General features: G+C 52.1%; 3 protein-coding genes across 3 annotated transcripts; all 3 read right to left on the bottom strand.

Annotated features, from left to right (window-relative positions):
- Positions 1–1,544: 1,544 nt before the first annotated feature.
- On the bottom strand, positions 1,545–2,570 carry LOC108165133 (farnesol dehydrogenase). The gene is made up of 2 exons (XM_017301199.2): positions 1,887–2,570; positions 1,545–1,823 (listed from the first exon to the last, which is right to left on the bottom strand). The coding sequence occupies exons 1-2, from the start codon at positions 2,460–2,462 to the stop codon at positions 1,656–1,658; spliced, it is 744 nt and encodes a 247-aa protein (XP_017156688.1). The 5' UTR covers positions 2,463–2,570; the 3' UTR covers positions 1,545–1,655.
- A 546-nt stretch (positions 2,571–3,116) lies between these two features.
- LOC108165134 (farnesol dehydrogenase) lies at positions 3,117–4,301 on the bottom strand. Its single transcript, XM_017301200.1, has 2 exons — positions 3,713–4,301; positions 3,117–3,658 (listed from the first exon to the last, which is right to left on the bottom strand). Exons 1-2 carry the CDS (start codon positions 4,274–4,276, stop codon positions 3,491–3,493), a joined length of 732 nt encoding a protein of 243 aa, XP_017156689.1. The 5' UTR covers positions 4,277–4,301; the 3' UTR covers positions 3,117–3,490.
- Positions 4,302–9,272: 4,971 nt separating this feature from the next.
- LOC108160325 (protein stoned-B) lies at positions 9,273–16,117 on the bottom strand. The gene is made up of 6 exons (XM_017294256.2): positions 14,170–16,117; positions 12,818–14,108; positions 12,495–12,746; positions 12,243–12,424; positions 11,947–12,157; positions 9,273–11,862 (listed from the first exon to the last, which is right to left on the bottom strand). Exons 1-6 carry the CDS (start codon positions 16,091–16,093, stop codon positions 11,715–11,717), a joined length of 4,008 nt encoding a protein of 1,335 aa, XP_017149745.1. The 5' UTR covers positions 16,094–16,117; the 3' UTR covers positions 9,273–11,714.
- Positions 16,118–16,122: the final 5 nt, after the last annotated feature.

Raw genomic sequence — 16,122 nt, 5'->3', positions numbered from 1 at the left:
CCTGCCTGACGGATTTAAGTGGAAAGCGCGGGGAAAAAGATGCAAGAGCAGTCCTCCATGGAAAGAAGGCACCAAGCGTCAGTTGACAGAGAGTCAGGACCCTCTCAACCGGTAAAAGAGACACGAGACAGGGATAGGGACAGGGACAGGGCCAACATGGAACCGGGACATTATTAGCTCTATTTGTGGCAGACTGCTGACGACGAGCAGGTACGGAGGAGCCCAAGGAGGCGGCGCAGGGTGCAAGACATAGCTGCCACTGAAACAGACAAGTAAACGAGCTGCCCCAGTTCCTTCCTTCCAGAATTCCTTTCAACAATATTGCAACGACAGCAACATTGACAACACCGTGTTTATATGCAACATTGACAACTTGGCGTGACGCGAGTGACGCGAAACGAACGCTGGATGTTGGATATGCTGCTGGTTCTGCCGCTGCTGCTGCTGCCCCCATAAGCATAAGCATAAGCATAAGCATCACCATTACCGTTACTGCAACAGCTTATGCCACTGTTGCCACTGCTGCCTCTCTTCGTGAAGCTTCTTGCTTGCAGGCAAGTCATAAAAGTTGTCTGACTTCGGTCCTTGCCCGAAAGGCGGCGACGGTGGGGGATGGAGGAATGCGCCATGTGTGCTCCGAAAAATACCCCAAAAATGAAATGCAAAATGTGAGGCAACGGAAAAGTGCACTGCAAGAACGGCCACAAGATCTGAATACTATAAAAGACGATCTTTCTCACTATATGCTTCATATACAGAGATCCCCTATAAGCGCTGAACTTGAGTCACATTTCGGTGTCACACGAACTTTAGATACAGTTGAGTATCTCGAGTTGAGTGCAAATCAATCAATGTTTAGAGAGCAATGAAGAAAATTAGAATAGCATTCGAGTCCATTCGATCTTAAGTCCCAATTCATTCATTCGTTTTCGACACCTTGGAGCGGCATTCATATGCTGCTTTGAATGCATTCATTCAAGTAATCGGAATATTCACATATCTTCCAGGCAGTGGAATTGCATTTCTCTGAGTGGATTTCTGGCATCTCCGATGCTTTGCATATAACTGTCTCTCCTAGTCTCTCTATCTCTCTCTCTCCCTCTCCCTCTCCCTCTCCCTCTCTCTATTTCTTTCTTTTGGAACGTCTACTATGGCTGAACTCTGGCAGTGCATGGGTCTGGTCTGGCTAGGGCTGCGACTATATTACATTTTATGTCAAACGCGTACGCTTTCAATATTGACAGAAAGCTTCGTTGCTGTAGACGCTCGCGGATGCCGGTGCGGATGCCATTGCGGATGCCGGTGCGGATGTGGACGCGCCACCTGTTCCGGCTGCCGCCCCACACTCCCACACCCCCAAACGCCCAAACGCCCACACCCATCGTCATCCTGGTGCTGGTCTTGTCATGTTAATGTTAACTTATTTTCGCACTTTTTTGGCATTTTGGCAACAACTCCCATCCCAGACACAGACACAGACACAAACCCAATGCCAACCCCTGCCCGCACCCATCGGAAGCTATTTTCAAATAAAGAAAACGCAATTTCAGTCGGTGAGCTGTCACTTCAGACACGCCCACTGCGAGCTGTGTATATGTATTCGCCGAGAATAATGCCATCATCGGGAGCGATGATGGTGACGCCATCGGAGGCACCTAGAAGGGCTCCCCCAGCGGCTTGATCGTCAGCTGATGCACCTGGACGTGCGGCGGCGTGGCCAGGGCGTAGATAATGCCGGCGGCAATGTCCTCGGGCCTCAGCATGGGCAGCGAGTCATAGCCCCTGGGTAGAATCTCCGTGTCCGTGACCCCCGGGGTGATGCTCTGCAGGGAACAGGGAACAGGAAACAAGGTGTAACAGGAATAGGAAATCAAAAATAAACATACCGTAATCTTGATCTTGGTCTTGAAGCCGCGAAACTCCTGGCGCAGCACCTCGAGCATGGCCTTGATGCCGTGCTTGGTCAGGGGATACATATTGAGGACCTGCAGCTCGTCGCCCGGCGGATTGATGATCGTCTCGCCCGTGAGGCTGTTGATCAGCACCACATGGCCGGCCACGTCGCGCTGCTGCATGGAGCGGAAGGCGCGGCGCGTGCAGTTGAGGACGCCCATGATGTTCACCTTCCAGGTCTGCTCCAGCTTCTCCAGGTCCTGGGTGAGCAGCTGGCCGGCAAACAGGCAGCCGGCATTGTTCACCAGGATGTCGACGCCGCCCAGCTGCTCCTCCACCCAGTCGAAGGCCGCCGTCAGCGAGTCCAGGTCCGCCACGTCGCAGTGCATCAGATGAAAGCGCCCTTGCATCTCCTCCGGCAGCTCGGCCCTCAGCGCCTCCATGCGGTCCATCCGGCGGGCCAGGCCCACCACCACCACGCCCGCCTCGACGAGCGCTTTGGCCGTGGCTGCACCGATCCCCGAACTGGCACCCGTAACCACGGCCACTCGGTCCTGCCAACGATCCATTTTCGAAGATTGGCAATCCAATTGATTCGCTTGGTGTTTGGCTAAGTTTCGTTTGCTCCTCGTCCAGTGGAGCACTTGTCGCAACTGACTCTGAATGGCCTCCGGCTCGCATCTTATATACGAATTCGCACCGATTCCCAGCCGCCCAGCCGCCCAGAGCCGCCCAGAGCCGCCCAAAGCCGCGGAACTAGCTCCAAGACGTCTCCCAGCTGGCCACACCCGTCGTTGCCAATGCAAATCAATTATTAAATGGGGCCCGGCCCGGCCCAAGTGCGCACAGTTCACACGTGCACTGAATAATTGTGGTGCCCCGAGGGGTGGGCGGCGAAGGTGGCAAGTGGCGGCATTGGTTGGCACTGGGTGGCACGTTCATTGAGGCAATTAAGACGTAAACGGCAACCGTAAATATCGGAAAAGGTCAAAGAGCCCTTACCCATCAGAGCTAAGTCATGTGCATGGCAAGTGGTGATCGTTGCTCAAATTATGACAACGGTTATCAGGGACCGTAATCATTATAAGTTCTACTTTAAATATCACACAATATAAATTCATTATAAGCTTTAAGGATAAGTCTTAAGGAGACGACTCTCCTTTGCTCTCGAAAGAATAACGGACTACTCTACTGCGTTGCTTCTTGATTCTGTACTTCTAATATAATTTCTGCTCAAAGGCTAAAGATACGCTTTATTTGTACAACTCACCGATACATATATTATCTTCTTTTCGGCTACAAAAATAAACAATTATGATTTTTTACGGACCCTGGTATTTATGGGATAATTTATATCGATCTTCAAAGCGTTAGACGATGCTCATTTCGAATATTCCCCAGAATCCGTAAGTGTCTTACGGACACTCGTTCTTGGGTTTTACCCATCGTCTATTCTCGCCCGACTAAACCCCTGGGGCCGGCCTTTGAATTATGCAAAAAGAGGACGGGATGTGCTCGGTGCCTATAGATATGCTCATGTGTAGTTGTGCATGGGCTAATGTATGCAAAGTGCAGAGTTCAACAATATTGATGTCACTCAAAATGGCTCGCCCAGGGGCTTGATGGTCAGCTCGTGCACCTGTACATGGGCTGGGGTCGCCAGGGCGTACATGATGGCATTGGCCACATCCTCGGCCTGCAGCATGGGCAGGCATTTGTAGGCCTCTGGCACCATCTCTGTGTCCACCAGGCCCGGACTGATGCTCTACAAAAAAGGCGTGGTAGAGAACGTATCGTACAACCCATTGCGATTACCTACCGTAACCTTCACTTGGGTCTTGAACTCGCGCATCTCCTGGCGAAAGAGCTCTGTGAGGGCGGTCACCGCGTGCTTGGTGGCAGGATACATGTTGAGCTCCTGCTGGCTGCCCGGCAGCGGGTTGAACAGATAGTGGCCCACGACGCTATTGAGGAGCACCACATGGCCGGACGCCGAGCGCTGCCGCATCGACTGGAAGGCGCGTTGGGTGCAGTAGACCACGCCCATGACGTTCGTCTGCAGCACCTGCTGGACCGTGTCCAAGGCCATGGTCAGCAGCTGGCCGCCCGACAGCTTGCCGGCATTATTGATCAGTATGTCAGCGCCGCCCAGTCGCTCCTCGACCCAGTCGAAGGCGGCGTTCACCGACTCCAAGTCCGTGACATCGCACTGGCGGATGTGGAGCTGCGGGCCCAACTCCTGGGACAGCTGCTCCAGGCGCTCGAGGCGCCGAGCCAGAGCCACCACCACCACGCCAGCAGCGATCAGCTTCCTGGCCAACTCGGCCCCAATCCCCGAACTGGCTCCGGTCACCACGGCCACCCGATTATGCCAACGTTCCATGTCGACCGACGCTGGAGAATCAACTGAAATCCAAGTCAGTCGGCGATCACTGGGTAAGCTTCCAGCCTCGGGACAGTGTCTTAGTCGCATCTCTGGCCGCCCCATGGGTCCCCTTCGATGCGCCTCTGCCTCTCCATCGGCTTCGATTTTCATCTCCGCTTCGGGTTACGTGCACGATGATGCAACAACACGCTACAGCAAACCGCAGACTGTCACGATCCGCTCGTAGATTAAATTCGACCGAAGTTTAACGTTCCCATTGATGGACCATGGGTGTACCTTGTACTCTCAGGAGAGGCAGAGGCAGGGGCAGTGGTAGGGGCAGGGCAGGGGCTGATCTGTAACGATGATCGATTTATGGGCAGAGAAGCTGTCTCTGCAGTCTTGAAAGCTTCAAATGCCGAGAATGTGAGCTGTGTGTCGTAAAGCCTTAAAGAGTAGAGCCCCTCCTGCTGCTCAACATTGTACGAGTACTCGCTGTACCCTCCTCTAGAAGAGCGATTACTGTGTCAAGGCTTAAAGGCACATTCCGAGGGGCTTGAGCACCTTTTCCTTGCGTTATTTGCGCCGTGACGGGCCAAATCGAAGTTGTATGAAGAGAGGCAGTAATGAAATATTGACGGGGGCCGTGGATTCGCCAGTTTGTCGCAGCTGCAAGCCGGCAAGGAAAAGCGGCAACAAAAATATAAAACAAGAAGAACAACAAACTCGACAGCTGCACAAAAGTTTTTCCTTTGAAATATAAACAAAAATCAATTTGAGGCGCATTTTCCAGCGCCAAAACTCAAACAGACGACGACTGGTGGAAGATTGGCGGTGGCGGTGGCACGGTGGCGTTGGGTGCCACGAATTCTTAACGGAGGAAGTGGCGATGGTGATGGTGGTGGTGGTGGCACCTACGCAGGCAAATGTCGGCAATAGTTAACAAATGCCATAGAGAAATGCTCAATGATCAATGCTCGATTCTGGTTGCACCCCCGGAAGGGTATGTTCTTCAGACGAGTATATTATTGATATTGATCAGCAAAAGCATCCTATATGAAAACGCTATCATGTGTATCATCTACGAGATCGGATGAAAACCCTTTTAGAGGGTTCTTTAGCAGGTATTCTCTAGTCGTTTACTCCATGGATGGTCTTGATTCTTTCGCTCTGGTTGTGGTTCTTCTTTTGATTCCAGAGTACTAGCCCAGGGCACACGTGTTATTTGCTCACGTGTTTATGGAAATTGAGCAACGTATTTCAAGTTGAGCGTCAGCTCAAAGCGCCGTTTGTTTGCCGAGCAGACGACTGAAGAAAAATGTGCATGAAAATTTCACTGATTACGTATTTGCAAAGGGCAAAGACCCATGGAACGGGATGGATGCTTCACAGAAGGAGACGACCCACCAAGGAGCTATCAACCAGTGTGGCAGTAGGCGGAGTGATAGGATTGGTGGGAGTGGTAGAAGGGGCGCAAACTTTTCGGCAAACAAGTATCTATTAGTCGCATTAGACTCGGCAGGATGCTCTCCCACCTCATCTCATGCCCACTCATGCCCCACTCCTAACCAAATATACACTTATGTATGTACGAGTATTCGTAGTCGTATTCGTTTGTTGGCATAACAGTTTAGTCTGGCACTCGCACACATCCTCCACCATCCAGTCTCCAGTGGTCAGGGTTCAATGCCGAGCACTCGGCAACTCCTCCATATGCACATGCAAATTGGAAAAGGGCTTCGCTTCGCAGTGCCTTCCCTCTTTTATAGAACAGGGTACATCGACTGGCAGAAGAATAAGGAAATAAAACTTGTATCATCAAGTTCAATAGATACATCTGGGAAGATGTTCTTCAATGGGTTATTCTTGGCAGTAACTCATGATCCAATCTATAATAAGACTGAAATATTTATTAATCGTGTGGCAAATTTCACCACTATGGAATTCTCCCATTGATCATAGATCTTGAATAGGTCTTGAATTGTTAGTGAATCCTTGGATTCGTCTTGACGGAGCATTGAATGATCTGCTTTCTTGGGTTGCTCCTACCAATTTGGTTCCGATTCTGTTCACTTTTTTGCTCCTTTGATTACCCATCGCATACATTTTGCCGCTTCAACAGAGGCAAGCGGAACAGCTGCTGCTCCAGCAACAGCACCAGCACCAGCATCAGAACGAGCTCCTATTTCAGTTGCTCCTCCTCCTTCTGCTCCGTTGTATCTTCTGCCCGCCGCTGGCCATAATTCAAATTTGCAGTTTTCTATGCTAATTCGTTTGATATCGCCGGGAAGATGGCGCGCATACAGCCACGACTACGGCTACGGCTACGACTACAACTACGACCCTTGCTCTGGACTGGCGGCACCTCCTTCTCCTCCTCCTCGTCCTTTGGCCGCAAAAGTGAGATAGAAATTTATGCAGCCCTGGCATATGTGGCCATGTGGACCTGTATTACGGACAGAAGGGCCCGGCAGCAGCAGCATGCAAAATACAATACAAATTCGAAATGCGAAATGCGAAAAGGCTAAAAGGCGAAATATTTTACAAAATACAAACGGATACGGATACGGCAGGCAGGCGACAAGTGAAATGTGCAGGAACACGTGACATTTGCAATTTGCATTCGCCATTCGCCATTCGCCATACGCCAGTCGCCATGACCCTCGAAGGCGTTCTGCCAGCAGTTTTCATTATGCCAATTTGTCTTGGCTTCTCGTCTTGCATAATTATGTACGCAGCTGTGGCACACACACAGAAACACCTTACCCTTGCCCCCGCCCTTGGCCCCCAGAGGCATCCTTAAACACATCCGCAGAAGCATCTTTAGACCCAGAAGCATCCTCGTCCTCAGCCACATCCTACCTTCCATCCTGGGGGTGCCATTCGGATGGTTTATGTGTTAAGCCCGGTCTGGTTTTATGGCCCACCAGCCAGGTGTACGTGTACCTCCAGCTCCAGCTCCAGCTCCCATTCCACCTCCACCAAGGCGGGTGTCGAATTTTTGTGTGTATTATGTTCGCCTATAAACTGAATCAGAATAACCGCCCGCAAATCGCTTCCTGAGTGGAAACTCCACATTGTTGCAGCTGGAAGGAGCAACAAAATTGAATGCCATCACCGGTGCACCGGCTCGAGGATGTACCGTGATTGATTCGATTTTAATGCGAATTCGAAATTTACTTGGCTCGAAATTCGCAATTCGGGCACCCAGTAATTAGTGCTAGACGCTTGCCAACTGGGTAACCGGATATCCTCTCTTTTTGCAGTTTCAGTTTTCAGTTTATGATAGCTGCTTCCGCATTTTCGAGTCTGGCACGGGTCCAGGCATCCCCGGACATCCAGCGGAATGCCTCTACCAATGCGGTGAATGAAGTAGCTCGGGATTCCCTAGAAGAATGACTCACAGAAACTGAGCTTCAAAGTTGAAAGATGTTCCTTCCAATAGAGCAGGCCCCGTCCTTATATCCGTATGAGTAAGAGTCTTGGCGTGGCATCTGGAAAGGAACGTTTTTTCCGCCCTCGAGGGTCCACAGGGCTCTGGCCCCGTATTCGCAGAACGAATATTTGGACAAGTGAATCTCATTTGGCGCTTCAATCGGCAGCTGCCAGTCAATCTTTTCAATATTATTCAATAACAGGCCGCAGGGTGTTGTCTCCTCGTGGCCAGATGTCAGAATCTCATATTCGTAAACAAGCTCAATCCAACGGAGCAGAAGGCGGAGGAGGACGACCGGCAGGCAGGAAGGCAGGCAGCTTGTGTCATTCGTTCGACTCATTTATTGATTCATATGTGGGCCAGAAGACACGTGTTCGTCGACAGACTGATGGAGTCCGTTGGGTCCGTGGAACAATGGGGCCGAAGACGTGCCGGACAAGTGCTCAAGCCTCAGGCGAGGGGAGGCTTGGATAGCATCAAGGGCAGGGGCGGGGCCCGAGACGCGCTGAGGGAACGTAGCATTTACTGGCCCCCGATATTCTCAGATATCAATGCGCTGACAGCGTATTTCCATCACGTCCAGAGTCCGATGAAAGGTAAGCTCGACTCCGGAATAAACTCATTAGGAGGGACAGGTGCTGGAGAGCCGTACTCTGTACTTCCTTCCGATTTGAATTTCCCGAGAATTTCAGATTTATTTGACTACCAAAGCCAAAGCCAAAGCCAAAGCCATAGCCATAGCCAATGCATGTCCTGGGGGCACTCAAAAAACAGTCACGTCAGCTCCTCTACCGAGACTGAGGCCACGAGGCCTTAGGAACCATAGACACAACAGAGCCATCTCAGCGCCGGAGCGCAAAAGTTGAGCATAATATTTTATGAGGACTTCATGGCCAAATCTCCGCTGCACATGTGTGCACTGATTGCAGCAGTCCTGGATTCTGGATGTTGGATGCTAACTCATGATAAATGGCCCCAACATGCAGCCAAAAACTGCAGTCAGTCCTCTCTGGGGGAGATGGTGGGATTTTGTGGCAGAAGCTCTGGGATTTGGTATATCAAATTATGAAGAAATAATAATAAAATTCTCGCAAAAAGACATCCTACAACTGTTGATGATAAATGAAGCCAAGGGCAAGCCCCGCATTGGGTTACAAGGAGGAAAAAACGAAACAAGGGATGAGACTCGTATGATTGGCAGGGATGGCATCCACAGTTCTTTAAATTTGGCAACAATCAGGAAGATACGGTATCACATGAAACAACTTACCCTTTTGTAGGTCTAAGGAATGCCCATTAGATTACAAGAGAGTCCATAAAACAGCAACAGTCCAAAAGAAAATCTTAAATAAAAAAGGAACCTAGTGAAATCTACAAGAGAGAATCATCTCAGGAGAAGCTCTGAGATATCTCTGCCATAAGTAAAACGATGTAGTATGAGCCAGAAGTCGTACATCGGAAAAGCTTACAGTTTTCATAGACATCCAAGGATGAAAGGTATGTATTATGCCCAATTGAACAAGTAAGTAGCCAAGTAAGCCCATCTCATTCCATATAGAAAAGAAACTCCCAATTGCATTGCTTAATATTGGTTGATTCCATATTTATTTTCTCATTTGACTAGGTAAAGGTTCCACCATAATGCGTTTGCTGTTCGGTTCATAATAATTCATTATATTGTATTTAGTTGATCGGTTAATACCTTTAGCGATCGCCGCATATTCTTGTATAATAGGGACAGACCCCGAACCCGGCCCCGTCCCCGTCACGGCAGACCACACAGCATACGCCTTGGATTCAGTCCCATCGGATGGGGAGTGGGACATATGGTGTGGCAGCTCATTGCAGGGTGTGGGTGTGGGTGTGGGTGTGGGGGCCTGCCAATTTATGTATGTATGTATGTATATTTAATATATATAACATGTGAGAGTGTTTGTCGGGAACTTTCATTATCCGATCCGATTTGGTTTGTCTTTTTATTGTACATACAATACATATGCATATATACGATATACGATATAGTATATGTAGAGTTAAACGTATTTAAATAATGTAACATACAATAAATGAATGGAATGGGAATGGGAATGGGGGATGTAGAATAGAGGTTTGGGATTCTTAGGGGAGTTTCTTAAGGATACAATATACATAGTTCTCTATCATCAATATATCAAGGCTCCTCCATTGAGAGACTCTCGAAATGTGGTACGAAATATAGTACTATAAATGGAATGCCTTGGTATGGATGGTATGGTAAGAGTGCATCAAGAGTGTGTGTTGGGAATGTGGTTTATAGGACAGGAGAGTGGATAGTGGATAGTGGATTGTGGATAGTCGGGCAGAAGCAGGGTCGGGTATATAATCATTTAACACTCAATTAACAAATCTATTTTATGCAATATTGCTAGTAAACTCAATAAATACCGATCGATCGGTACCGATCGATCAATATCTGTGTGTGGCATACTTATAATTTTGTCCACATTTTTTTTTCGGTTTTATCCGTACTATATATCTATTTATGTAGTGTGTTTGTAGACCAACAAAGATGATTTTCCTATATGCATTTAAGTTTTTGTTTTAGTTTTAGTTTTGGTTTTGCCTTTGGTTTTTTTCGTTTAGTTTAGTTTACTTTTACTTTGTTTTTTACTGAATATAATTTAATTTGATTCACAACAATAACATTTTTTCTTGAATATGCATTGAATCGTTCCGTCTCTAAATTTATGCATTAAATCAATTTGGTAAAGCTTAGTATATTTTGTTTTGTAATAGAGGAATAGTACTAGTGGGGCTATGGGCTATGTAGTGTCCAGATATCAGAGGTTATCAGAAGGAGGGGTTGGTTATCTACTGCCTTCGGTCTCCAGTGTTACTTGCTACTACTATATGATGATGCTCTATCTGATGATATGCTGGCAGCATGGGGTAGGTATCCGTATCCGTATCCGTAGCCGTATCCATAGGTTCCATTCCATTTCCATTGCATCTACGAGTAGTAGTATGTGGGAGTATGGGCGGAGAATGTGTGCGTGTTGCCTTCTTCCATTTCCACATCGATTTCCACTTCCGTTTTCACTTCCACTTGAGCTCCGATCGTCACGTCACTCGATTTCTTCTTCGATGAACTATGTTTCTGTGGCGGAATTGCTTTTCATTTTCATATTACTTGTCGATTACTTGTCGCTTAATGCGTCGATTCGATAAGTTACAACTAAGAAGGTCCATCGATTATATATGTATGTTTGTATGCATGTATACGTATTACGCATAGCATAGTATGTATGTGTTTGTGTGTGTACTGGTTCGATTATAATCATTAACTCTATGCATATGTATGGGTTGACTTTACGTACGCCCCATTGGATTGATATATTACCAATGGCTAGCATTAACGTTATCTCTCGTACAAGTATGGGCTATAAGTAACGCGGTTAAGGCTAGATTTATGTAAGGTTAGAGTTGGGCAAGTGGAAGGTGGGGGTGATGGGGTTATGTGGTTAAGCATTCCTTTCCTCTGTTCCTCCTCCTCCTTCTCCTTCTCCGTTGACACATCCACATCCGTCGCTCAGCCTCAGCCTCAGCTTCATCTGGGTTTCCGTTCCTTTTGGCTTTTTACAATGTGTTCATCATCTTCTGCACTTTATCTGTTTCAAATTATCAGTTTCAGTTACAGTTACAGTTACAGTTACAGTTTCAGTTTCATCATTCAATTATCATTCTCACATCTGCTGCTGATTTACTCTCTCTTAACATTATTGTCAACTAATCTTTACCTAATACTCGTACTCTGGAGCTGATGAACACGCTGCACAAGCTAGACGGGGGAATATATGGCGGGCAGACGCACTTGAAATTACACATATAAGTAGGTATGTATATAAGATATATCTATGTGGTGTATATATATATGTATGTAAATATGTATATAACAAGAACGATTGGGTAAACCATGCACACGGGGAATATCTACAGAAAGCCGCGCGGCGCTGCGCTGCGCTTCGCTTCGCTTCTCTCCGCTTAATTGGAGTCCGTGTCCGAGTCGCTGGGAGGGACCGGCGAGGCGACCGGCTTGGTGGCCACCTCCTTGGCGGTCTCCTCCTTGATGGGACGCGTTGCCGCCAAATACGCGTTCGTGGACTCGCCGTGCGTGGTCTCGATGCCAACCCTGGAAGAAAGAGAAAGAGCGAGAACGAAAGAGTCTGTAAGTTGCTGATCTTCAAGATGTTGTGCTATCGTTTGCAGTACTCACTTGTACTCGTGTCGTGCCAAATAGCGGACATACTTCTCGGGAGGCTCATCGGCGTCCGAGTCCTGGACACTCACGGAGCGCACGGTGGTATGCGAGACCTGCGTGGCGGGCATAGTGAACTCCACGAATGCGTATGGCGCCAGTTCACTGGGGATCTGGTCGTACGATGTGAGTGCCATTCGGCAGACCAGCTGGTGTGTGGTATAGGCCCCTAAGAACGGCAGCAGATTGTTTTAATCGGTCCAGATGGAAGTGGAGCTTATGGCTGGCTTATGGCCTATGGATTGCTGGCTTACCCTGACCCTCCTTGGGCAGGCGGGGACACCGCCAGACAATGGCACGATGGTGATGCTCGTACTTCGCCTGGCCCGATGTTACCTCGATCAGCGACTCCTGCAGCGTGTCGACAGCACCGAGGATCCGTTCAATTCCCTTGATCTTGCCCGTCCGTCGATGGGCCGACTTCACCGACCCGTACCTGTTCCACCCACCCCAGTAAGATTTTCGAGTTATTCACCGATCCATGCACATGCCGAATGAACACCCACCTGAAGTGCTTCTCCACGCGGAACAGATAGATCCAGCACTCGGGTATGGGGAAGCGCACCGATACATCCTCACAGGGTATCTGGCCGAGCTTGCGAGAGGTGAAGCCAGGCACCAATATGTCGGCACGCAGCTCCACCTTGTTGCCGGTGACGCACCAGGTGGCCTTCAGCTGGAGCGGAAGCTCGCGATTCTTTGGCGGACGCACCCGGAAGCGCAGCAGTTCAATGTAGTTGGCGTCGGGCGGCTGGAATCTGGTTGGATTGGATTGGAATTGGAGTTGGAATTGGCATCGATCTTTTAGGATGCGACGAGCTCTACTCACTTGATGGTGCGCGTTCGCTCGTACTCCTGCTGATTGACAACGCTGTGGAACTCGACCGCCTCGAGACGGATCCACTCCTCGGTGGCCACGGGAATGATGTCGTGACGGCCGACCACCTCCTTGCCCTGGCGCCACATATCGTTGACGCCCAGCTCGATGGTGGGCATGCCGGTGAGGAAGGCGAGGAAGAAGAGGCGAACGCGGGCGATCTGCTTGAGGATCTTGCCCTCGAAGTCTTGCTCGACGGTGATCTCGTCGACGGCCGTCACCTGGACCTCCTCCATCTTGTAGGTGAGGGCGCGTTCGCGCAGAGCCGGCAGCTTGAAGAGGGCCTCCTCAATGCAGACGGAGAACTGTTTCATGTCCTCGTAGGTCATCGAACCGATCTTGAAGAGCTGCGACGACTGCGGCGCATGCTCGACGGGCAGGCCCAGCTTCTTGAGGTCGCTGCCGAACTCCTTCACGCCCTCGTAGTCCCCGGCGATGGCGTACTGTGCGAACTTGGTCAGCTTGTTGGTGATGCGCTCCGCCTTAGTCACCTGGCCTGGCCGGACGCCGGGACGCTCCTTGTAGAAGATGTACTGCAGCTTCATGGTGAAGATCTTGCCGAACTGGTCGTACTGCTGGGCCCCGATCTCCGAGACCGAGTAGGAGGGCTGCAGCGGCAACTCCTGGAACGGCTGCTTGTCCCCGGGCTGGTTCAGCAACTGCACCACCGGCACGTCGTTCTGCACCACCAGGCGCACGAAGATCTTCTTCCAGAAGCGCTGGCCCGTGATCTTCTTCTTGTTCGGCTGCCGCAGCTGCATCTCCCACCCGGGTCCCACGTAGTGCAGGCGCGGGAACTCCTCCAGCGGCTGGGACACATCCTCGTCGTACAGCGGCGTCTGTGGCGTGTCCTGGGAGTCTGTGCGCTTGATGCCCGCCTCGCCCGCCTCTTCCGTGGCGGCTGCTGCCGCTGCTGGTGGTGCTGGGAATCCGGTCACATCCTCGAAGGGATTGACTGTCGCCGGCGGAGACGACGAGGATTGGCTGGCCGTCGGCACGGCCGACCTGGCCGGCGGCGGCGGTGGCGCCAGCTGCGGGGCCACGCCTCCAGTGCCCTCCGCCTTGGGCCGGATCACCACGCTGAACTCCTTGTCCACCGACTCCACGGACTCGGCCCGCACGGGCGCCCGCATCGCATAGAAATCGTCGTCCTCGTTCCCGAAGCCATCGTCCGCCGAAGTGGCGTCGCCAAAAGCATTGCCCGCCGAAATGGTGGCCGATCCAAAGGCGCTGTCGCCCCAAGCTGAAAGAGGGAGGAATCGGTTGGGTCTGGTCATTCTACTGGAGATCCGTAATGGACTTACCATCTCCTCCCGTGGGCGTTATCGCTCCGGAGCCACCGAAGCCGTCCAGGATGCTGATGTTGTCCTTCTTCACGGAATCAAACTTGGCCGAGAAGGCGTCAAACTCGTCCGGCTCCACGGCAAAGATGTTGCCTCCGTAGCTGGGCGCCTGCTGCACGGCCTCCACCTCTGGCTCTGGCTCTGGGTCGTCCACGGCAAAGATGTTGCCCACCACAGCAGCGGGCACGAAGCTCGGCTCGTCCTCCTCCTCGGGACTGGCGAAGGGATTGGCCGAGAGCTGGCCGCTGGCCAGACCGCCGCTGCCCAAAGGAAAGTCCAGGCCCGTGTCCATCTGCTCGGGCTCATCGCTGGCCAGCTCCATGACGGGTTCGAAGGCTGGCTGTGACTCAGTGGCCTCCAGCGGTGATCCAGTGTGATCCGACTCAACAGCCGCTGCTGGCGCCCCGAAGGGTTCCACCTCTGCCTCCGGTTCGGGTACGGCTTCGGCATCGGCCTCTGGTTCTATTTCGGGTTCCGGCTGATCGGGAGCTGCTGCTGCTGCTGCTGGTGTTGGCTCTGGCTCTGGCTCATCCTCGTCGTCGGAGCGCGGCAGATCCTCCACCGTGGTGATCTCTATGTCCGGCGTGGGAGCTCTCTGTCTGCCCGTCGTGTCCTGTGGCGCAGCCATGAGGGCCAGGGTCGCCGCCTGCGGCTGGCAGCTGATGTCATGGGTGCTCTCGTCCGGCCGCGTCAGCACAGACGTGAAGATCGGCTCATCCTTGTCCTCCCCGTCGTCGTTGTCCCTGTTGCTCTCCGCGTCGCGCTCTTCCTCGGAGGTGACCACCGCCTGGGGCAGATCATCGTGCAGGAGATCGGGCTTGGCCACCGGCTGTGGCTGGGCCTCGAACAGGCTGAGGATGTCCTCCTTGCTCTTGGGCGGCGGCGGCTTGGCCGGCTTTGCGCTGGTCGTACCGAACATGTCCAGCAAATCCTCCGAGTCCGCTGGTACTGTGGCTGGGGCTGGGGCAGTGGCTGACGGCGGTGGTGGACGCTGCGGCGGAGGTACCGGTGCCGGCTGCTGTTGGCCATGCTGCATCATGTGTGCTGGTGGCGTCGGCCGTGGTGGCACTGGGCGTGGCGGCGGGGGACGTGGCGGCTGCTGTTTGGCCGGCGAGGGCATGGGCGTGGCCCCCTGCAGGCTGGGCACAGCCGTGGGCACCGCAAAGGGATTGTCGTGCTGGCTGGCAGGGGGAGCAGGAACGGGAGGCGGAGCCACAGCCGCAACTGGTGCAGGAGCAGGAGCCGGAGCAGCAGGTTCGGCCTCTGCAGCTGTGGCCGTGGTGGTAGCAGTGACAGTGACTCCCCCAATGAGATCCAGGTCCATTATCTGGTTATTGGAGCCGCTGTCGGACACGTCCAACAGATCGGCCAGTCCTGAGTCCGGTGTGGGGCTGGGCGAGTGAAGGTCGCGCATCGAGACGGGGCTGGGCGATCGGGTGGCGGGTATGCGGCCCAGCAGCTCCGAGGAGGTCTCGTCCAGCTGGCTGGAGACCGTGCTGATCAGATCCTGTGTGCTCTGCGGCGGCTGTGGTCGTGGCGGAGGCGGGGGCTGCTTTTTTTGCCCAGCGGCGGCGGTGTCGTCCTCCTCCTCCCCGGCGGCGGACTTGATGCTGAGGGCGTCGTCCTCCGCCTCTATGGTGGTGCCAAAGAAGCTCATGGCCGGATCGATGTCGTTGATCGGCGGCTCTGGCTCCGGTTCGAGATCGTCGCCGCCAAAGGCGAACGGATTGGAGGTGGCACTGACGCTGGCAATGGCGCTGCTGGCTGCCTCCCCGAACGGATTCGACTCCGACTCGCCCGGCTCCGGATCTGATTGCATTAGGAAGGGATTGGCGGCCATATCGCCGCCATCCAGGTCGTCGTCCATTAGGAACGGATTGGCCATTTTCGGTTCGGGTTTTTTGTGGTTTCTTC

The sequence above is a fragment of the Drosophila miranda genome, chromosome XL (assembly GCF_003369915.1).
Source record: "Drosophila miranda strain MSH22 chromosome XL, D.miranda_PacBio2.1, whole genome shotgun sequence".
NCBI classification, from domain to species: Eukaryota; Metazoa; Arthropoda; class Insecta; order Diptera; family Drosophilidae; genus Drosophila; species Drosophila miranda.
Note: the sequence above shows the minus strand (reverse complement) of the source record. Positions and strands in the feature narration are given on the sequence as shown.